The 23,216-nt window shown below is 41.5% G+C and overlaps 1 protein-coding gene across 3 annotated transcripts in view; it reads left to right on the top strand.

Moving 5' to 3' along the window:
* The window catches only part of canx (calnexin), a 52,374-nt gene that overhangs the window by 10,272 nt on the left and 18,886 nt on the right, over positions 1 to 23,216 (top strand). For all 3 annotated transcript variants that reach the window (XM_072590336.1, XM_072590335.1, XM_072590337.1), the window contains exons 2-8: positions 8,291 to 8,452; positions 13,640 to 13,713; positions 17,010 to 17,068; positions 17,371 to 17,512; positions 19,154 to 19,235; positions 21,822 to 22,014; positions 22,465 to 22,654. In XM_072590336.1, the coding sequence (XP_072446437.1) occupies positions 8,294 to 8,452; positions 13,640 to 13,713; positions 17,010 to 17,068; positions 17,371 to 17,512; positions 19,154 to 19,235; positions 21,822 to 22,014; positions 22,465 to 22,654 (899 nt within the window). In that variant the 5' untranslated portion in view covers positions 8,291 to 8,293. The remainder of the gene's footprint in view (positions 1 to 8,290; positions 8,453 to 13,639; positions 13,714 to 17,009; positions 17,069 to 17,370; positions 17,513 to 19,153; positions 19,236 to 21,821; positions 22,015 to 22,464; positions 22,655 to 23,216) is intronic.

Below are 23,216 nucleotides of genomic sequence, written 5' to 3'. Positions count from 1 at the left end.
AAAGGTAGGGATAAAGGGAACTTCAGATGGTAGTGACTAGTGGCTTTCCATAGAACAGTAATGGGACCACAGCTATTGATATTATACATTAATGTTCTGGACAAAGGAGCTAAGAGCATTAGGTTTGCAAATGACATAAAGATAGGTTGAGGAAGTGGGGTGGACTTGGATATGCTGGGTAAGTGGCAAAGACATGGCAGATGAAAAGCAATGTGGTTAAGTGGGATGTTATACATTTTGGAATCAAAGGGTAGACTATTTTCCAAATGGGGAAAGATTTCAGAAATCTGAAGTGCAAAGGGACTTGGAAGTCCTAGTTCAAGATTCTCTTCAGTTTAATGGGCAGGTTCAGTTGGCGGTTATGAAGACAAATGCAATGTTGGCATTAATTTTAAGAGGAGAAAGAGTCCATTGCTGGTGTCACTTCTGCCATCAGTGACATCACTCATCGGAACTCAGCCAAATCCTCCAACTCAGTACCACCACTTGACTTGTCCATCGTCTTTTCCACCTATTCGCTCCACCCTCCTCTCCTACCTCTCTCTTTCCCCCACCTTCATCTACTTATTGCATTCTCAACTGCCTCCCCCACCCCCCTCCCAATCATCTCTCAGTGCACAAGCCTCATTCCTGATGAAGGCCTATGACTGAAACGTCTATTCTTTTGCTCCTTGGGTGCTGCCTGATCTGTGCTTTTCCAGCACCACACTCTCGACATTAATTTTAAGAGGGCTAGAAATCCAGAGCAGAGATATACATCCTCTGGAATGCAAGGCTCTGATTTGAAATATTGAGCTGTTTTGGGTCCCATATCCAAGGAAAGATGTGCTGGCATCGGAGGGAATCTAGAAGAGGTTTACAGGAATGATCCTGGTGATTAATTGCTTGTCATGAGTGATTGAGGACTGCGTGTGTGGTCAGTGAAGTTTAGAAGAATTGGGGGGGGGGGGGGTAGGAATTCTGATTGAAAATTACATGAAACTGAGAGACCTGGGTAGAGTGGATATAGAGAAGATGTTTTCTCGCCTAGGACCTGAGGGCACAACCCCAGGATGAAGGGATGACCCTTTTAGAACTCTTGAGTCAGAAGGATGAAGTTCTTAAAGCCTGTAATTCAGCCTGATTCTTTTGGAGACCTTTTTAGATGAGATGCTAAAATGAGGCCCTGTCAGGTGGGCAAAAAAGGTCCTGCAGATATTTTGAATTTTTTTTTGTCCAGGAGCCAACATTTAAATCTCAACCAATATCAGTGAAACAATCATCTGCCACATTACTGTAATCGAATTTGCTGTCACACATCTAGATAGTGCCAGTGTTTGATTCTTTGCATTAACCTGTTCTATTCTCTGCCTCAACAGCAAACTTTTATTAGGTTTGGTAAGGAGAAAGTAATTCCAGGTCCCTCTTCCCACCGGAATAGGAAGACCAGAGTGATGGAAAGAATTACCATTCTGAGTCGGTATCCCTAACTGCTAGGGGTGAAGATGGGATTAAGTGACTTGTGACAAGTACCCTTCCTTGGCAATATGTCCCAGCTACTGTTTGTATCTTGGAGATGATCGGAAACAAGCATTCATCGCCATGTGCTTTGTCTCCGCTTCTGAACTATTTATACTGGCTTCTGTATCCATGGTTTGAAACAGTTTGTATCTTTAGATACAAGCCTTGTCCTCCTCGAGCGCTAATGTTTGTAACGCAACCATGGCTTTAGGTTGATCTGGAGAAGTTAATTAGATTCACTCCTCTAGTTGCACTGTTCATGACTTAATGCTTTCACTCTGGGATTGAGCAGTCCACATTTTCATTTGTTCAGAACCGCCCTTTATTTCACAATTTTGTTCCTCTAGTTTCAGAAGTACTGTGTTGGAGCCCACATGTGGAATCCTCTTACTGTCAACTTGCATGACCTGTGACTGGAGGTGGCACACTGCTGATTTTCCTTGTAACCACTGAATGTGACTCTTCTGCCCACTGGATGTGCACTGGCACTTTGAAAGTCAATTAGTTTGACTTGCCTTGCTCTTTCCCCATAGCCCTGCTAATGTCATTTCTGAAAAATGGTCAGTGAACCTGAAATGTTAATTTCTCTCCACAGCAGCTGCCAGACCAGAGTTTTTCCAGCAATGTTTTTCAGGTTTCCAGCATCTGCAGTTCTTTATTTTGATTTTGTTCTGCAAATGTTTCCTTGTGATCTTAAAGTATGTGCGAGAGGATGGTAGAAGCAGATACAAATGTAACTTTCCCAGGAAGTTGGATAAATGATTACTTGATGTGCTACTTAGAGGAGAATGGGCCTAATTGGATAATCTTTCGATAAGGTAGTATGGGTGCACAGGGCTGATTGGCTGTATTTATGCTGTATGATTCTACAATTTAACTTTTCTCCGCTTTAATTTATCTGCATCTACCAAAGGTTGAGAAATGGATGCTGGACTTGATACTGCAATTTATGGCCTCCTGCACAGTATTGTTACCAATTTGGAATGTTCAATTGTTGACTATCAAAAGAGGCTTGTCTTTGTATACAGTACCTTTCACAGTTCCCAGATATCTGTGCCTCGTTGCCAATGAAATATTTTGAATTAGAAGACATGAAATAAGAAATGCAACAATTTATGCATGGCAATGTGGTTGTGACCAGATCTTGGTATGAAAGATAAACACTGATCAGAATGCTGGGAATAACTTCTTTGCTCCTTCAGTTTGCAGCTGCCTGAGAGGGTGGATAGGGCATTGGTCTGATGTTTCAAGTAAGGTGCCAACTCTCTTGGTATTTGACTTGCCTGTTAACCTTGTTTGGTTTTCTTGCACTTGAATCCTGGAGTGAGACTTGAACACTCAACCTTCTGTTGCGGAGGTATCAGTGCACTCCAGCTTTACGAGATGATAGCAGAAAGAAAATGATTCAGAATGTTGACATGAGCTGAGTTCCCATCCAACCAAGTACAGTACTGTTCTTTGACTGGAGCTAGTGTGGTCCAGCAGAAATTGAGGGTTTATCTTCCTTGCTTCATTAAAATCTGTATTTGTAATTCCAAACCTCTGCCACTTTTTTTTAAACTGGAATAGAGGTCCAGGATAATGTTCCTGGGAGGTTTGTTCTCCGAATGCATCTATGCTTCTTAGTCTGGTAAGGCAGACCATAAACACGCCCAGAGCTTGGATTCGTGCCTGAAGCTTCTCACTCTGAATGTGAAGACAATAGTTTGGCTCCTTGCCAGTAATTTAGTTTCTGCACTTCTGAAGCTGACTAATGCTAATTCTGGGATCTGGTGTCTGAAGTGAAAAGCAACTCCAGAATCTCCCTGTAGCACTAATACTGACGGAACTGGTTAAGTTCTGAGGAATATCACCACTGACCTGAGGATGGAAAACCTATTTTATATCATCTCTTCGCCCAGCTGTTGCAGATGCATCTACCCATGACTGCACTGGTAAGAGACACTGCTACGCATTCCAGTGAAGACTTTGCCTTCACATTGGGGTAGCCCTCTACTCCCACTGTGGTGTGTGGCAGCACTATTAAGAGTAGATTCAGCAGTGATCTAGTTATGTTGTTGCATATGGGAAATATTTTTATATACATATATGTGGAATTTAAATGCAGGTTATTCCACTAGAACACGCGTTTTGTTAATTTTAATTCGCTGTAATGTGATTGAATTAGGTACACTGTTTCTAAAGCATGAACTTTTAAAAGTGTTGGCTGTAATGCAATTAAATCAGCAACACTTTAAGCACTGTTTCTAAAGCGCGATTTTTTTTTATAATGTGGGGTTGCCTAGAACACAACCATCACGTTACAGAAGAACTGACTGTATTACTGAAAATAGACAAACATTGAAGCTTTTAATCTTGTACTCATTCAGACATTTCACAAGAATGCTAAAATCAAAGAGGGGAGGAGCCGAATATAATGAAACAAAGCTGTGAACAAAAACAAATTGCTGGGAAATTAGCTGGTCTGGTAGCATCTGTGAAGAGAAACGTTACTGTCTTGAATTCAGTGAATCTTCAGAATTAGCAGGAAAGTGGTATTTATGCTGATCATGGGCAAGGGAGGTATGGTAAAAGAACTGAGTAGGTGGGTGTAAAGGGAGCCCACACAGAAGAAAAGGATAGGTAGACAAAGGGATTGTGAATAGTAAGTCAGGGGAGAAGCTAGATGGGTGATGGGGGCTGAGTGGTTAAAAACAGGGTTGGCTGTGAAAGCAGCCCATATATAACAGGAGCTGGTGTCTGGTAGTGGGTCGTAAACCTGGAGGTGTTCATGCTGTAAAATTATGAAACTCTGTGTTGAGTCCTGGAGGTTGTAAGGGCCCCCAGTGGAAGATGAGGTGGTGGTCAAACAGCTTACTTTGAACCTTGCTAGAGCACTGCTGTAGGCCTGGGAAACCAGTTTTTGGACGGAATGAAAACCCATTTCTTAACCAGTTCGGGGCCTTGTGGAGTTCTTGTAGCAACAACATGTATTTGGGCATGTGGTGGTGTTGAAAGTGAATTGAAGTGAGTTGCTGAGTTTGGCTTGGGAAGAAACTCTAATCTGTGGAGAGACTCCCTAACCTCTTCGCCCTTCCTTATTTCTGATTCGTAAATTGTACGTTTGCTATATTTGAATCCACAGCTGCCTATTTCCGTACATGTATTAATGGATCCCCATAACCAACATTCATCATAATAATAATACAGGAGCAGATCAGGGAGTGAGTATTGTGTAGGGAGGACCTCCTGAAAACATTCTTGTTAGCTATAAAGTATGCCAGGAGTGCAGGGTGGGCTTTCCCTCCACGTTGCCTGGTTGAGTGCAAATCCAAGTGCATTCTTGCATTTTGACACTATCCAGGACATGTAGCTTGCTTAATTGGAACCTCATCAAGTATCGCTAGCAGTGCTGTGCCCTGTCTAAAAGCTGCATTCAATTTATGAAATCCTCAGCAGTAAGATCTTTGTTGTATAGAACAAAAGCAGCAGATGATAGAAATGCATTCAAGTTTCCCTTCAAGTTGTACTGTATGCAGAATAGGAAAAACACTGCATTTCATTACTGTCAGAACACTTGTCCCTTACAGCATTGAGATCTGCAGTGATTCAAGAAGGTGGCTAGTCAGCACCTTTGTTTTTGAGGACCAAACGTTGGCCTTAGTATCTTGGAAAAAAGCCTTGATCATAAATACGGATTCAGATCTATTTCTACAGCTCTTTTCACAATCTACCTCTCGTGAGTCATGGAATGTAGAAAAGATAGGAAGTGATTTGTCCAGAGACCCCACAAGCAGCACTACTAAATGACTGACAAAATAATCGCTATTTAAGAGGTGAATACTGGTCCGAATAGAACTCTGTTCTTAAAGGCTGTGGGAGATTTTGTGTCCAATTGAAACTGCAGATAGGGCTTCTGTTGAATTTTTCATATAAAAGGTAGTGCCTCAAATAGCTCCTTCTATGATTGCAGTTGGGGATATTAAACTGTACTGTAGCAAATATACCAGTTGATGTCTAGCTGCTTAATGCCCAACCCCTCTTTCCCCATACAATCATCTTCATACTAAGCAAGCGAGAAATGTAGTTAACAGCTGTTTTTCCATAATCACTTTGCAGAGGCCTGTTCCTAGTAGACTCCTCAACCAGAGCTCTATAGGATGTAGTCTGAGCACTTTTCCACACCTAGATGATTTCTGTAAACATAACTTGCCAAACTGGTAATTGAGAAATTGTGTTCCATGAGACTTGGATTTCACCTTGTTCCTCCTGTGGACTGATTCATTTGGCAACCTGTTTGAATCAGGTTCTGTTCAGCTTTTGAAGGTGGCAATGCAGTTAATAAAACTGGGGCCTCGCCTTTATAAATGAAACAGTAGAAAAATGAAGAATTAGAGCTATGTCCATATTTAAAAATAGTTTGAACTGAAAATGTCAGAGCTCCAATGTACCACATATTAGAAAGGGCAAGAGTCTTTGCAGAAGCTACAGAAGAAATAGTAATTCCAGGTTAGAGGCTCCCTGAATTAACCACCTCCAGTTTGGTCAGTTACAAGCCAGGAACTCATTGAGTCAGTGAGAATGTATGATATCTTCAGGGACATTTTAAGAGCCCTAAAATGTTTTTGTCCTCCTGGTTGCCTGTTGCTGTGACCAAGTTACAAGTAAACCATTGTTCAAGCAGTCAAGTGGCAGATTTGTCCACACAGCTGGATTTGAGTTATTACTATCTTGATGCTAATGTTGCTACTGAAACTAATGTTGCTACTGAATTCTGAGAACCTTGCGAGAGCACCACTGCTGGTACTTCACCGGTAACTTCTGTAAATTGTCTAGGTCTCCCCAAGCATATGGGAGCATGGGAATTACAGGTGCCTGGTAAACCAGGAGCATAGTCTCTGTTTGCAATCCTGACCCTCAATACACTTTCCTCAGTCAGCCAAAGGCTGAGCAGGTATGTTTGATGCAATGATGATTTCTGTTACACTTCGTGCAGAAGTGCTTCCTGATAACTCTACCCCTGAACGGCCCAGCTCTGAATTTAAGGTCATGTGCCCTTTCCTTCAATTCCAATCCAAATGTAACAATTTAAAGAGATTTTAAAAGTATTTAATTTTAACCCCTTGACTATGTGCCCATAAGTTAATGTAGTACTCCACATTCCTTTGACCTTTAAAAATTATTTTTGTACTTATTTACTATCTTTAACATTTCTGTATTCAATCTCTCTAAATCTTTCTGCTCTTTGACAATTCTGAACCCCTCTACATTTTGGATTATTTTGTATTATCAATCTTTGGATCCACAGTGGATAGCCTCTCGCACCACTCCATCTGACATTGCGTTATACACTTAATTAATTTATCCATGTGCCCTCACCACTTCCTGCTCCAAACATACAAATAATACTGTACTTATTGTCATTTTACTGCATGTCAGCTAAACTTAATATTCAGCTCTTTTCCTTGATGTAAGATTTATATAATAGTAAAAAGCTGTGATCTTTCTGCTGTGAGGTTCCACACGTTACAACTTGTCATGAAAATGCATATGGTTATCCCTACTGACTCCCACCTCCCAGCTGTTTCTATAGGATTACTGTAATTCCATGCATTCTGATTTCTGTTCACATCTCTTCATGAAGCTTTGTTGAATCCTCTGGAAAACACTATAAACAACACATTGAGATCAAAGCTGTGGAAGGAGGTATCCAGACATAGGACCAAAAAGCTTGATCAAAGAATCCAAGCAACATCTTAGAGGTGTAGGGAGGGAATTCCAGGGCTTGGAGCCAAGGCAGCTGTCCCTTTGATCAACCCATTCATCCAAATGTTCAGACTCTGCCTCAACTAGTGTACATTCACATAATGGACATATAATGGAGTTACATTAGCTTGTGTGTTTGGGCACCTGTTGCTCGCAAGAGTCCGGAGAGAGGAGGAGAGCCAGGTTTTGTATGGAACATTTGCATAGAAGTTGTTTTGATCTGACACCGCCATAATTATTGCACATGGATGTGAAATTGGTTAAAATGAAGCTCCGCCCATTTTGATACCGACCATAACTTTGGGTGAAACAGTGGGAAGTTTGAGTGGACAACAGTTGCTTTATGGCAGAGTCTGCTATTGGGGGTGCATGTCTTTTCTATCTTAGAACTAGTTAATATGCCCAAAAGTTAATCTGTGTATAGTTATTGAGGAACTAAAATCTGAAGAATAAAATCCTTTTTGTTATTTACTGAGATTTATTCGAGCACAGATTACTGCACAGTCAGTTAACCAAGTGGAAGGTTAGTTGCAGCACACTACTCCCAATCACAGGCTAGTAGTGGCTAGAACTCTGGTATCACAGTGACCATGGTGGGCTTCTCATCACTGTTAAGACCATAAGACACAGGAGCAGAAATTAGGCCATTCAGCCCATGGTCTGCTCTGCCATTGAATCATGGCTGGTAAGTTTCTCAACCCCATTTTCCTGCTTTCTCCCTGCAACCCTCTGTCCCCTTCATACTCAAGAACTCATCTATCTCTATCTTGGATATGCTCAATGACTTGGCCTCTCGCCTTCTGTGGCAATAAGTTCCTGAAATTCATCACTCTTTGGCTGAAGAAGTTTCTCCTTATCTTCATTCTAAAAGATATTCTCTTTACTCATAGCAGCAACAGTATAATTCTTGGATTATTCAACACAAGCTTCCACGTCCATTTTTTAACAAACTGTATTGCTGAAAGTAAATTGAGAATATCCAAAGCAAACTGATATTGGTGGTAAATTGAAACATCTTTTAACATTGTTTTAACTCCATTCCCAGACAATGCAGCTGAAACTGTGGTTGGTGTTGGTGCTGCTGTTTGGCACTGCTGTAGTCCATGCTGAAGATGAAGATGAAGATGATACTGATATTGTTGAAGACGAGGATGACGAAAGCCCAATAGAAAGTGAGACAGAACCAAGCTCCCCACCACCACCTAAGGTGAGGATTGGCTCTTTGTTAAACATAGTCTTCTGTGAATGTATTTGAGTTTCTCCACTACACAAATAAAATACAGTGGATCCTGGAAATTGGAAATAAAAACACAAATTGGAAATACGCAGGTTTGGCAGCATCTGTGGAAAGAATTATTCATCTTTTGAATACAATTTGACTCAGTTGAGGAGAGATAGGAATGTGTTGGTTGACGCAGGTTAAAGCATGCGGTAGAGGGGATAAGAAGGCAAGGTCAGGGATAGATTTGTGGGTGGAGAGTTAAATACAGAAGATACAATCGAACAAAAAACAAAGGGTCAACCAGAATTGGTGTTAGTAGCAGAATAAATACCAGCCAAAAAAATAGTGAAGATGCAGACCGGAACTTAGCCTGGGAAAATTCAAAATTGAGGACAGAGATCATGGTCTGAAGATGTTGAACACATCAGAGTCCAGAGCCAGTAAAATACCTAATCAGAGCATGAGATGCAGATCCTCTCTTCGTATAAGTGCCTCAATGTTTTCCTTTTCAATTAAATATCCTTTTCAAAGTTAGGTTGTTCCCTCTCTGCTTTTTAGGAGCCATGATGTCGTGGTGCTGATGTTGGATTGGGGTGGACAAAGTCAAAAATCAGCACAACAGAGTTATAGTCCAATAGGCTTATTTGAAACCACAATCTTTTAGAGCTCCCCCACCCCCCCACCTCCCTCAGGAGGCTCCAAAAGCTGCGATTTAAAATAAGCCTGTTCAACTATAATCCGGTGTTGTGTAATTTTTTTCCTGTTTAGGAAGAGCATTCCAGATCCCTCCATATGTTACATTCATCTAACAGGTACATTCATTGTTGTGTTGTGGATTCTGACCCCTTTTGCTACTGGGGGCAAAAAAAAATTCCTGATGTTTTCTTCCAAATCCTCATAGTTTTAAATTTTAATTGAATTTTAGTTTTCATTAAAGCTTCTTGACTCGCTCTGTTCTAAGGGGATAGCAATTTGAGCTGCTTCAATGTATCCACTTTCATTCTTGTAAATGCCCTCCACGTCCTGTTCAAGAGCTTGACATTGTTCCAAGGGTAATTTTGAGGAAAAATCACTGGACCTGAAATCGTTAACTCTGATTACTCTCCCCAGATGCTGCCAGGCTTGCTGCGTTTTTCCAGCAATTTGTTTTTATTCCACACACTGGTTGCCTCTGATCTTCTGCCCATGTCCTGCTAATTGCAAAGGATTTGCAGCACTACTAAAAGTTATGCAGTTTACTTTGTTGGAAAGCGCACTGCAGATGCTGGCAATCTGAAATAAAAGCTGCAGCTAAAATGAGTCAGGCAACGTTTGTGCAGAGAGCAACTGAATTGAAATTCCACAGAGTCAGATGTACAGCACTGAATTAGACCCTTTGGTCCAACTCCTCCATGCCAACTAGGTATCCTAAATTAATCTAGTCCAATTTGCCAACACTTGGCCCATATCCCTCTCAACTCTTCCTATTCATTTCCCCATCCAGACGTCTTTTAAATGTTGAAATTTTACCATTCTCCATCACTTCCTCTGGCAGCTCATTCCATACACATACCACCCTCTGCATGAAAAAGTTGCCCCTTAGGTCCATTTTTAATCTTTCCCTTCTCATCTTAAACCTATGGTGTCTAGTCTGGATGCCATCTGAGACTTTTCATTACATTTGGGAAAAAGTTAAATGTAAGAGGTTTGGAGCAAGGTATTGACAGTGTTAGAAAAAAAGCTAAGGTTGGTGATTTAGTGGAAGACTGGTGACAGTGATAAAAGGGTTGGAGCTCCAAGGTCATTGAGAATGAAGGTAGGGCAAAAGAAGTAACCAAGTTATGCCAAGAGCAACTGGTGGTCAGTTTGCAGAATGCATGTCTGCAAATAAAATTCTGATCTTCTGGTGATCTGTCCGTCTTTTTTTTTGTATTTCTCCAGTGTTCCCTTGTTCCCACTTTGGCCTGATGTACTTTTGCAGTGAGGTTCAAAGTATGCTTAGGGGATAGCACGTCATCTTTTAATTAGGCACTTCTTGAGTTGACTAAACAAGCATTGTGATTTCACACTGGAAGCTCTTGTCACCTTCGCATCCTGTTCAGTGTTGTTTCTTGTTGTTTGTTTTCTTTGTCAGCAACATGTCTGCCCTTGGTGGAAATCTTGTCCTGCTCTGTTTATTCCCTTTGGTCCTGCAGGACTAACATTTTGTTAGCCAGTCTTCCTGCTTTCCATCCTATCATAGACCTACCATTTACTGTTTTGTCATCAGTGATTGTCAGTGGCTTACACTGGAAGTATTCCTGCTCCTGTCCATTTATTCTAGGATGTCTCTCTGGCTGGTAAGAAACCAAAAGCTGGACATTGCAGCTACTGGAAATTCAAATCAAAACAATGCCGCAAGCTGCCTTGCAGCTCAGTGTTATGTACCTCGAATCACCCAATCAGGGTGGTTAATACAGGCAGAACTGGTTGTTTGTCCTGGGTAATATTTATCCCTCAGCCAAGGACTCTGCAACTGATTAGGTTAAAGTTTTGGTAAGTCGAGCTCCCGTCATGCTGGTCAGCCCTTGTTATAGGATCGGATTGAGTTTCAGTTCACTCCTGAGTTGTGAGATTATTTTTCCTTTTAGTTGCTTCTGGGAGCTTTCCATAAATGGATTGAGCAGCCTGGACATGCATATTTTGGTGTTTTAGAAAAATAATTGATGTAATTGAAACTTGAATCATCAGAAGTGATATAAGGAGAATTGAATATAAGGAGAGAACTGGCTGCTTGGGTTGGTGTAGCAAGGCTTGTACAATAGAAATAGGGCCTTGGGTAGTGTTTTAGAATAAACAGACCTAGGGGTTCAGGTTTGATACTTTTGAAGCTTGTCTCACATGTAGAGAAGGTGGTTAAGGTGTTTAATGTGCTTTCGTTCATTGCTCAGACCTTTGAATACAGGAGTTGGATAGGTTAGGGTAGTATAGCACGTTTGTGAGTCCTTTGCTGGACTACTATGACAAATTCTGGTCGTCCTGTTATAGGAAAGATATTATTAAGCTGGAGAGAGTTTTAAAAATATTTGTCAGGATATTGTCAGGGATGGAGGGTTTGAGTTAAGACGAGGTTGGATAGGTTGGGTCTTTTTTCACTGGAATGGAGGAAAGTTGAAAGGTGACATTATAGGGGTTTATAAAATCATTAGGGGTATAGATAAGGTAAATGGCAGGTGTCTTTTCCCTAAGGTGGGGGAATTCAAGACTAGGGGGTATATTTTTAAAGTGAGAGGAGAAAGACTTAAAAGACAGGAGGGGCAATGTTTATACACAGTGGTTAGTGTGTGGGATGAACTTCCAGAGGAAATGGTAGTTGCAGGTTCAGTTTCAATATTTTAAAATACATTTTGATAGGTACGTAAGAAATATTTGGGGGGGGAGAGAGAGAGAGAGAGTGAGAGAGATGGGCCACGTGCAGGCAGTAGGGACTAGTTTAGTTTGGGGAGACGGTCGGCATGGACTATTGGCCCAAAGGGTCGGTTTGTGTATGGTATGGCTGTATTAGCAATGGTCTTGGAGTGTTGGGGTATGGTCAGAGGGCCCATCAGGGCTTCCTGTCTTGTCACATAATTGCTGTCTTGCTTTTCCTACAGTAATGACCCTTCACAAATTATTGGCTGGTAAAATTGAGGTTCTCTGAGAACATGAGGTGCTATCTCCTCTGTCTAATTATGTTAGTAAAAAAAACATTCCAAGGTAAAAAGAATCATTTGTCCACAGTTTATGTAGGTAAATAATTGATCCTTAAAATCAGAATCCCATTTGCCCCATAAAGGTCAGTGTTGAACGGGGTCCCACAGGGCTCTTTGTAGTTTTTATAAATGACTTGGGTGAGGAGGTTAAAGGGTGGGTTAGTAAATTTGCAGCTGACTCAAAGGTTGGAGGTGTCGTCGATAGCATAGAGGGCTGCTGCAGCATGACAGAGTGGATGCAGAGCTGGGCTGAGAAATGGCAGGTGGAGGTCAACCTGGATAAATGTGAAGTGATGCGTTTTGGAAGGTCGAACTCAAATGCTAAGTATAGGTTTAAAGACAGGATTCTTGGCAGTGTGGAGGAACAGAGGGATCAGGGTGTGCAAGTACATCCCTCAAAGTTGCCACCAAAGTGGATAGGGTTGTTAAGAAAGCATATGGTGTTTTGGCTGCCATCAACAGGGGGGTCAAGTTTAAGAGCCTCGAGGTTTTGCTGCAGCTCTACAAGTCCTTGGTGCGACCACTCTTGGAATATTGTGTCCAGTTCTGGTAGCCTGACAATAGGAAAGATTGAGGCTTTGGAGAGGGTGCAAAGAAGGTTTACTATAATGCTGCCTGGACTGGAGAGATTGCCGTATGAAAGGTTGAGTAAGCTTGGACTTTTCTTTCTGGATAGGAGGAGGAAGAGAGGAGACCTGATCGAGGTGTACAAAATGAGTGGAATTGATAGTCAATAGCCAGAGATTTTTCCAAAGGACAGGATTGACTGGCACGAGGAGTCATAGTTTTAAGATATTAGGAGGAAGGTATAAAGGAGATGTCAGAGATAGATCCTTTACACAGTTGTGAATGCATGGAATGCGTTGCCACTGTGGTGGTAGAAGCAGAGTCATTAGGGGCATTTAAATGACTGCTTTACATGCACATGGATAGCAGTGAGTTGAGGAGTGCATCGGTTAAGTTACTATATTTTATGTTAGGATTAAACCTTGGCACAACATCGTGGGCCAAAGGGCCTGTTCTGTGCTGTACTTTTCTACAATAAATCCTGCAAACTGCACTAGGAGGAGACTTGACCATGACATTAAAGGGTCTGTAGCTTCAAAAGTTGAGAGTCTGAGATGATACGCATCACGTTTTATTTTTCTCCTTAGGTAGCCTTAATTGGTATTGACCTTTTTATGTGAAACCTCAGGTCCCTGTGCCAGATGAACTTGAAATATGATGGACAAATAGAGTTGAAGACATACTTGTGTCTTTCCTTCGGGAACAGTGGAAATTAAATATTTCACGCCTGGGCAGGTGGCAGTACACTTAGAGGATTGAGGGAAGAGCTGTTGGATTTGGTTTATGTTTTGATCAAGGTTTCAGATAAGTACAGACTCAACAGAGTGTGGTACTTTCTCCAGTTAGTGCAACATGGACTTTGTAAATCATCCACGTTGTTTGTGTTGCTTTGCAGGTCACGTACAGAGCCCCTGTTCCAACTGGACAAGTGAATTTTGCAGAGTCATTTGATAAAGGGACACTGGAAGGGTAAGAATGACATCGAGGTTATAAAATTGAAGCGGTCCTCCTTGTTCTGGTGAAGCATTGGAGCAAACTGCTGTGCATGGTTTGTGTTCGCTCTGCCTCCACCCAGCGCCCCATCTTTTAAAACTGTTTGCTTCTTCCTGTTCAATAAGCTGCAATATGCTTACTGTCATAAACTGTGAATGGTGAATGTGTCACAGAAATGCCACCTTCCAGTCCAGTGCTCACTTCATACAATGCTGCTATTTATAGAATTTGCTATGATATCATTGAGCCCTTTGTGTTGAGCTTAGATTGGGTTTTTTTTTGGAAGCAGCTGTGTAACTGCAGTGCATATGTGACTACTATATCTTGTATTATTCTTAATGAAAAATTATGAATTACTCAGCTAAGCTGTACAAATTATGTGCACACCGGGAGGAATGAGTCAGTACCATGGCTATCCAACCTCCTAAGGAAGATTTAAAATTGAAAATCTTTATGTTGGCCAATGTTAACTAGTTTAGAAAAGACTGTCTAGAAAAATCCCATCACTTGTTCCAAGGTTACCCTTTGTGGTCATTTTTAAACTCTGGAATGAGTAATAAAAGAAGATACACATGTCTGAGAAAAAAATATTTGCATTTCACCAGGACTTTTGGATGTCTGAATGTACTTTTATAGCTAACATTATACTCTTTAAAACATTCGTATTTAAAGTTTTCATTGGATTTGGGCATCACTAACGCGGTCAAGATTTCATTGTCAATCCCTAATTGCCCGTTAACTGTTGAGCCCCCTTCCCGAAATTGTGACAGTTTGTCATGTATGTACACAGAGTGCTATCAGAGGGGAAAGTGCCAGGATCTTAAGCCAGCAACAGGAAAAGAATGCCAATGTTCAAGTCAGGGTGGTGTGTGGTTTAGGTGGGAACTTGCAGACTGTGATATTCAATGCATCTGCCCGTGCCCTCCTTAGGACTAAAATTGTCATTTCAGGCAGTGCCATTGCAAGAGCCTTGGTGAGTTGCTACAGTGCGTGAATTTCTGTCAGAGTCATTGGTGGAGAGAATGAATGTTCGGTATGATGGATGGGCTGGTTATTATCCTCAATGGTGTTGAGCTTCTTTAGTTGTAGTCCTCTAGACAAGCTGAGATTATTCATCATGCTCTTGACTTTATCTTTGACAGGTGGGCAAGCATTGAAGAGCCAGGAATTGTTTCTCTTCATAGAATCTCCAGTCTTTGGCCTGTTCTTTTTAGCCATAGTACTTGTATGGTTGGTCCATGATATGCCCCTAGGATATTGATACTCAGGAATTTCATAATACCATTGAATGTCATGGAGAGATGGGTTTTGTCCAGCACTTTAGCATTGATGTCACTTGGCTAGTATGACAGATATATCTTGGACAGTATTGGTGCTTGTAAGCCTGCCTTGGTAGTGGGCATTGATGTTCATTCTATACCCTTTCTGCTATTATTGCCTTAACACTGAAGTTCTGAGGCAGGGTGTCAGGTGGTAATTGGGAGGTTCCATTGACCTTGATTGACTTTATACCATGGGACTTCACAGGGCCTGGAGCAATGTGCACTTAAAAGCTATTGAGTAACCACTTCAATGTTCTGCGTGAAGGCTTCTGGTTCGGGAAGTCACTATTGCTGCGCATGCACTTGAGGCCTGTATAGAGGGAAAAAATACAACGCTGTTCTGGAGTCAATGTTAAGGTCTCCCACAGAAACTCCCACCCCACAATATATCACAACACCACCTTCTCTGCTGCAGGCAGGGTATACCCAGGGATGATGGTGGTGGTGACTAGGATATTGCTGTTTATGGTCTAATTCAATGCATGTGGTTATGTTGGGCTGTTGCTTCCTGGCTAAGCAGGGCAGTTCTCCCAATTTTATGTCCTCCAGTATTAGTGGGGAATGACTTTGCCAGATAGAAAGGGCTCTATGCCTTCCTCATTTTTGTACCATTTTGGTAATCTGTACCTCATTATTGCCAAAACCAATACATTATTTGTTGAGAATTGAAAGCTGTATTGCTGATACAGTTTCCTTAAGGCTTTGAATAGATGAAGCAACATGTCATCTCATGGTATTCAAGCCCCTGAAAATAAAGGTAAGTTTTTCAAAACCTTTTCGTTAACTGATGGCCGAAGGTGGTGAACAAAACCATTTTTGCTCTAGCAGGTTGGTTAACTTTGGACTCTGTTGTATCACACATCTTGAGAAAGCTGTAGCTTAGTGAAGAGTGGTTAATGGGTTAGTAATAGAGAAGCCTGGCCCGGGATCCAAAAACTGAGTTTAAATCCTACCATATCAGCTGGAGAACCTGAAGTCAGATAATTAAATAAATGTGACATAAATTTGTATCAGTAATTGCTACCAGTTTGTCATTAAAAATGCATATGGATTTCTCTCATGTTCCTTTTACAGAATGGAATCTATCTTTTTCTAGTCTTAGTTCCATATGATCCAGATCCATGGCTGACTTTGAACTGGCCTGTGAAATGAGCCAGCAAGCCACTCTATATTCAAAAGGTGGTCATCACCTTTTTCTCAAAGGCAGTTGGGTAGTGATGTGTTGTAGTTCATTTGGAGAATGCTTTATCATGCACGCTGCAGTCTGAAGCTGTGCATGACATAGAGGCTTGAACATCTTTCCATCATGTGACTGACCGTGACTCTCTGCCATTACTGCCAGTCAGTGTTTGTTGGAAAAATTTACAAGTTTATTTTTCAACATGTTTGGCAGCATTATGTCCTAGAGTGGAATTCAAGCCCAGATCATCTGGCTCAATGACAGGAATACAGCCCACTGCACTGAAAGATGTACATTGAGGGCAATTAGAATTGAGCAAACAATATTAACCTTGTCAGCAATCCATGCATTCCATGAATTAAGTTCAAACTTGAAATAGTGTGAATTTTGTGTGTAGGGCGAGTGATATCAGCTTGAAAATTAATCCAGAGAAATAGGTAATGTTCTGGGGATCCAGGTTAGAATTTTGCCATGGCACATGGTGAATTAAGAGTCGAATGATAATGCAATTGTTGTAAGTTGGCAAAATCCAACTAGTTCACTAATATCCCGTAGGGAAAGAAAGTGCCGTCCTTACCTGGTTTGGTCTGTGAGAGACTCCGGACCCACTGTGATGTGGTTGACTTTTAACTGACCTCTGAGCTATTAAAGATGGACGATAAGTGCCAACCTGACCAGTGATGCCCACATCCTACAAATGAATTTTTTTTTTAAGTTTCTGAATTTTGAGATTGTCATTTGGTGTGTTTCATTTTCTTTTTGCAACATAGCTGGATTGTTTCCAAAGCTAAAAAAGATGACGCTGATGAAGACATTGCAAAGTATGATGGTAAGACATTTTAAAGGATTTTTATATGGTGTATGTGATTTTAAGATGTGCAGTCTGTTCCAGTCATTGCACCTCAAAAATGATGCAATGGTTTTGGAGAGGGTGCAACAAAAACTGGACTTATCAACATGGCTTCATTAACTATTCTAAATAACGAATTATATTTATTCTACTTTGAGGATATTGGTATTTTGGAGATTGCAGTAGATTTTTCAGATATTGGGGGTAGGTGAAATATTGGCCGGTGGGTAGGCATCCATAATTGCACATAACGAGGGTAAGTTTGTGTATTTTTTTTTCAGGAAAGTGGGACGTGGAAGAAATGAAGAACACAAAACTTCATGGGGACAAGGGGCTGGTTCTTAAAACTCGTGCAAAACATCACGCAATCGCAGCTTTGCTTGATCGACCATTCATATTTGACAACAAGCCACTAATTATCCAGTAAGTGTGCCTTAATCACCTAAAGCATTTATTTTTAAAGGTAGGTAGTTAATCTTGGGCTGGGGTTTCATTTTGTCAAGTTTTGTGATGGGCTTGATTATTTTAAACCCCTTTTAACCAGATGATCTAACTCTCACCCTTTGTTCATTTACACCTCAGTAATGAAGTGAATGCTGAAGCCCACCATGACAGCACTGTCTTCAGGCAAAAGCAATTTCAAAACTTCAAGTTGAAGCCTGAGTCAGGGCCTTCAAACAGGATATCACTTGGCCAATTTTGTTTGTATCAGCTCTTCAGTGGATTTATTCAAATAATTACATGCCCCCACCTCCCCAATCCTTCCTGGTTCTTTCCACGTAGCCCTGTAAATTATTTTCCTTCAAGTGTTTATTCACTTCCGTTTTGTAAGTTACTGTTGACTCTGCTTTTGACACACTAGTGGTGATCAGAACAATAATCTGGATTTGAGGCACAATTCTTGTGTTGCCTTTAGTTCTGAAAAAGCTGTCCTCCTAGTTACTATTACTTCTGCCATAGTAACTGTTTGTCTTCTATTTACATTGACAAAGATGTGCACGAATTGGCCATGCTAAATTGCCCATAGTGTTCGCGGATGTGTAGTTTGGGGGTCAATGTGGAGTGATTGGGAATGGGTTTGGGTGGGATAATCTTTTGAAGATGGGTGTGGACTTGTCGGGTCGAAGGGCCTGTTTCCATGCTGTAGGGATTCTATGATTCTCAATGAAAGATTTTTCATGTTTCTGAACAGCCACATCAGATTTCCCCTCCAATATGCTCTGCTCAGATTGGGAGGTACTGGGGTTGATGAACTTGATGGCTTGGCCAGATGAGCTCCTCAATGCAGTCCAACAGAGTGGGAGGATGCAGACATGCATCAACGGTCATTTTGGAATGGTTTCATGTTCCAGTACTACTTTGCCAACAGTGTGGCAAAAACTACAAAATCTCCAACTGATTTTAAAAATTGAATTCAAATTTCACCATCTGCTATGGTAGGATTCGAGCCCGTGTTTCCAGAGCATTGGACTGGGGTTCTGGATTGCTAAACTGGTGATATTGCCGCTAAACCAGTGATATTGCCACTACACCGGCTACCCTAGATTGATAGATGGGTCATTAACTAGGAGGGTAGCTTTTGGCAAAAATTTCTGCAATTGGATCTGCACTGTTAGAAGCACCCCAGCCCAAACAGGTAGCTAATCAGAAGGTCACCTGCAGTAACATTGCCAAACAGATCCAGCTGGTGACATCTGTAGGCTCGGGGTACTTTTTACTCCAGAGTCCAGTCCAATACTCTTTTTTTTTGTAAAATTGAACCTGATGTCCTAGGGAGTTTCACACTACTTTTGCTCTGCATTTGACTCATTCTTACCGATGCCTGCCAAAAATGGTACAGATCAGTAAGCCCAAGCCCTTATCTCCCCCCTGACAACCAATTAATCTTAAAATGTGCTCTTGGTAAATGCATTTTTTGGTATCTCCAAGTATAAAGTTATGCAGGTTGTTGGACTTGTAACTTGTCCACTGTCCCCAAAGTGCTAACTATTTGGTGTACAAAAACTTTGCAAACTGAAAGATGATTTATTTTCATTTTTCTGGAAAAAAATTTGTGCTTTTTAGATATGAGGTGAACTTTCAGAATGGAATTGAATGTGGCGGGGCATATATTAAGCTACTTTCGAAAACCAAAGACCTAATTCTGGTGAGTTGGATTTTGCTTCTGCATTTCAGATGGGCATTGTCTATACTACATTTTGCACTTATTTAATTATTGCTTGCTGGAATCCTTTTTGTAGTTCAAGATTATCATCTCAACAATCAAAATTGTGTCGATCAGACCTTGAGTCCAGTGTCCTCCGCCAATTGGAAATTATGCTTCAGTTCTGTATTCAGAGTACTGCACACTTTGAAGTGTGATGCTAAACGGACGTTCTGCCAGTCCATTCTTGTTTCTTCCTGGTGTCTATATCTTGGTACTGTGCCGTACAGCATGTTTATCCATTGCTTGGGCATTCATTCAGAGTGTGAACCTCATTGATCAGGATAGCGTTTTATGCTCATCCCCAGTGTTTTTATTGATTTTATGGCATCTGAGCTTTGGCTGTTTCTGCATTTCTTGTCCATCCTTAGATGTCCATGTGAAGGTAGTGATGAGTTGTCTTTTTGAACCAGTGCAGGTACCTTCACAATGTTGAAAGGGACGGGACTTCCAGAATTTTGACCCAGCAGCAATGGACAAATGTGCGTTGTTTTGAGTCATAGAGATGTACACCATGGAAGCAGACCCTTCAGTCCAACCGTCCATGCCGACCAGATATCCCAACCCAATCTAGTCCCACCTGCCAGCATCCGGCCCATATCCCTCCAAACCCTTCCTATTCATATATGCATCCAAATGCCTCTTAAATGTTGCAATTGTACCAGTCTCCTCCACTTCCTCTAGCAGCTCATTCCATACACATACCACCCTCTGTGTGAAAAAGTTGCCCCTTGGGTCTCTTTATATCTTTCCCCTCTCACCCTAAACCTATGCCCTCTAGTTCTGGACTCCCCGACCCCAGGGAAAAGACTTTGTCTATTTATCTTATCCATGCCCCTCATAATTTTGTAAACCTCTAAGGTCACCCCTCAGCCTCCGACACTTTAGGGAAAACAGCCCCAGCCTGTTGTGCCTCTCCTTTATAGCGCAAATCCTCCAACCCTGGCAATATCCTTGTAAATCTTTTCTGAACCTTTTCAGGTTTCACAACAACTTTCCGATAGGAAGGAGACCAGAATTGCACGCAATATTCCAGCAGTGGCCTAACCAGTGTCCTGTCCAGCTGCAACATGATCTTCCAACTCCTGTACTCAATACTCTGACCAATAAAAGAAAGCATACCAAACGCTGCCTTCACTATCCTATCTCCCTGTGACTCCCAAGGAGCTGTGAACCTGAACACCATGGTCTCTTTGTTCAGCAACACTCCCTAGGACCTTACCATTAAGTGTATAAGTCCTGCTAAGATTTGCTGAGTTAAACTCCATCTGCCACTTCTCAGCCCATTGGCCCATCTGGTCCAGATCCTGTTGTAATCTGAGGTAACCCTCTTTGCTGTCCACTCCACCTCCAATTTTGGTGTCATCTGCAAACTTACTAACTGTACCTCTTATGCTCACATCCAAATCATCTATATAAATGACAAAAAGTAGAGGACCCAGCACTGATCCTTGTGGTACTCCACTGGTCACTGGCTTCCAGTCTGAAACACAACCCTCCACCACCACCCTCTGTCTTCTACCTTTGAGCCAGTTCTGTATCCAAATGGCTAGTTCTTCCTTTATTCCGTGAGACCTAACCTTGCTAACCAGTCTCCCATGGGGAACCATGTCGAACGCCTTACTGAAGTCCATATAGATCACATCTACTGCTCTGCCCTCATCAATCCTTTGTTACTTCAAAAAACTCAATCAAGTTTGTGAGACATGATTTCCCACACACAAAGCCATGTTGACTATCCCGAATCAGTCCTTGCCTTTCCAAATACATGTACATCCTGTCCTTCAGGATTCCCTCCAACAACTTGCCCACCACCGAGGTCAGGCTCACTGGGAAGGAAGGTAGGCAAGAGTGCAATAGGTTGATGGAGATAGGGGTAATTGTGATAGGTCGGAGAGGAGGGTGGAGCAGATCGGTGGGAAGGAAGATGGACAGGTCGTGAGGATGGTGCAGAATTCCAGGAAAAGGAGGGTGTCAGAGATGGTCCAGGTGAACGTAAGGTCAGAATGGAATGTGTTGGTGAAGTTGAACTGTTCAACTTCCCCGTGAGAGCATGAGGTGGTGCTGATACAGTCAATGTAGTGGAGGAAAAGTTGGGGAATGGTGCCAATGTAGCTGCAGAAGATGGACTGTTCCACGTACCCGATGCAGAAACAGACATAGCTGGGGCCCATGCGGGTGCCCATGGCTAACACTTTGGTCTGGAGAAAGTTTGAGAATTCAAAGGAAAAATTGAGGGTGAGGACCAATTCAGCCAAATGAATGAGTTGTACTTGTCTGTGTTTCATATACTGTGTGAGTGTTGCTGTCTTGATGTCACAAAATGTGGATTTATGTTTTCCTCTTTGCTGGTTTCCTATTTTGTCATATCCTCAACAATTCACCTTCTCTGATCTACTTTGTGATTCCATTGCTCTTCAATTCCTTCGTTTCATCATCACTTTCAAAGGACTTTAAGAAATTTTGTTTCTGGTTGCAACAGGTTTAGACTTAGTAAAATTCTAATTCAATTATTTCTTTCCTACATAGGAGAAGTTTTACGACAAAACTCCGTACACCATCATGTTTGGCCCTGACAAATGTGGTGAAGATTACAAACTCCACTTCATCTTCAGACACAAGAATCCCAAAACTGGAGAGATCGAGGAGAAACATGCAAAGCGTTCAGATGTGGACCTGAAAAGCTATTATACTGACAAGAAGACTCACCTGTACTCACTAGGTACTGTTCAACAAAATTATTAGCCCAACAGGTTGATTTGGAAGCACGTGCTTTTGGACCGTTGTTCCTTCCAGAGGTGATTGTGGATACTCCGCAACTATCTGATAAAGGAGTAGTGCTCTGAAAGCTAGTCCTTCCAAATAAACTTGTTGGACTATAACCCGGTATTGTGAATTTTAATTTTGTACACCCCAGTCCAACTCCAGCACCTCCAAATCAAAATTATTAGCAGCTTTGTCGTCACCACCTGGAATCTTTCCTTGTAGCAGCCAATTTATTTGCAAGGAACCTCAACTAAAAGCAGAACTCAGATTTTCAAATTCTGTGAATCAGTGCTGGGTGATTGTTCCCAGGAAATGGTTGTCTTTTACATCCACTTGTATTGATGTAAGGTGAAAAAAACAGGTATGTTAATTGTTTATTAAACTAAAGTTTTCTCTCCCATTGTAGTGCTTAACCCTGACAACACCTTTCAAATCTTGATTGACCAGACTGTGGTCAACAGTGGCAGCCTTCTTGAAGATATGACTCCTCCTGTCAATCCTGCAAAAGAGATTGAAGATCCAGATGACCAGAAACCAGAAGACTGGGATGAGAGACCCAAAATTGCTGACCCTGATGCAGTCAAACCTGATGACTGGTGAGTAACGTAGTTGGTTGATGACCTCCGATTGGGAAGACATAAAGATATCATGAGTTCAGGTCTTGCCGCATGTTTCAAGCCAGGCTGTTCATAATGTTGATGTCCTGCTTCAGTTTCTATAACAGTCTTTCTCTACTCCATCATAGTTCATCTGCTTATCCCGACTTGCTGAGGTGGAGTCCTAGAAATCAAATTCATCTATTCCTGGAATCATCATAGAAATTAAAATTTAATCGAAATACCAAAAGTCCCAATTTGCCTCAGACAGCTTTCAAGAATAAAAGTAAATCTCACCAGGTTATTTCAGTAACAGTAACAATAACTATTTGCTTGTAACATGGTTAACTTGAACAAGACAGTAAAAGAACAGGAGTTCTCATTCAGAAGTTAAAACTTTTTCCTTTTTAAAACTCCCATGTATGCACAGGGTAAAAGCAGACAAAATACGAATGAATGGACAGTGGTAGCCAGGGGAACACTGTTCAGAATTGCCAGTCCAAATCACAAAACAAGATGGACTGGTTTCATAAATAACCTTTTTTAATTCCTTGCTGATGAC

The sequence above is a fragment of the Chiloscyllium punctatum genome, chromosome 20 (genome assembly GCF_047496795.1).
Source record: "Chiloscyllium punctatum isolate Juve2018m chromosome 20, sChiPun1.3, whole genome shotgun sequence".
NCBI lineage: Eukaryota > Metazoa > Chordata > Chondrichthyes > Orectolobiformes > Hemiscylliidae > Chiloscyllium > Chiloscyllium punctatum.
This window is presented reverse-complemented; position numbering and strand designations above follow the sequence as displayed.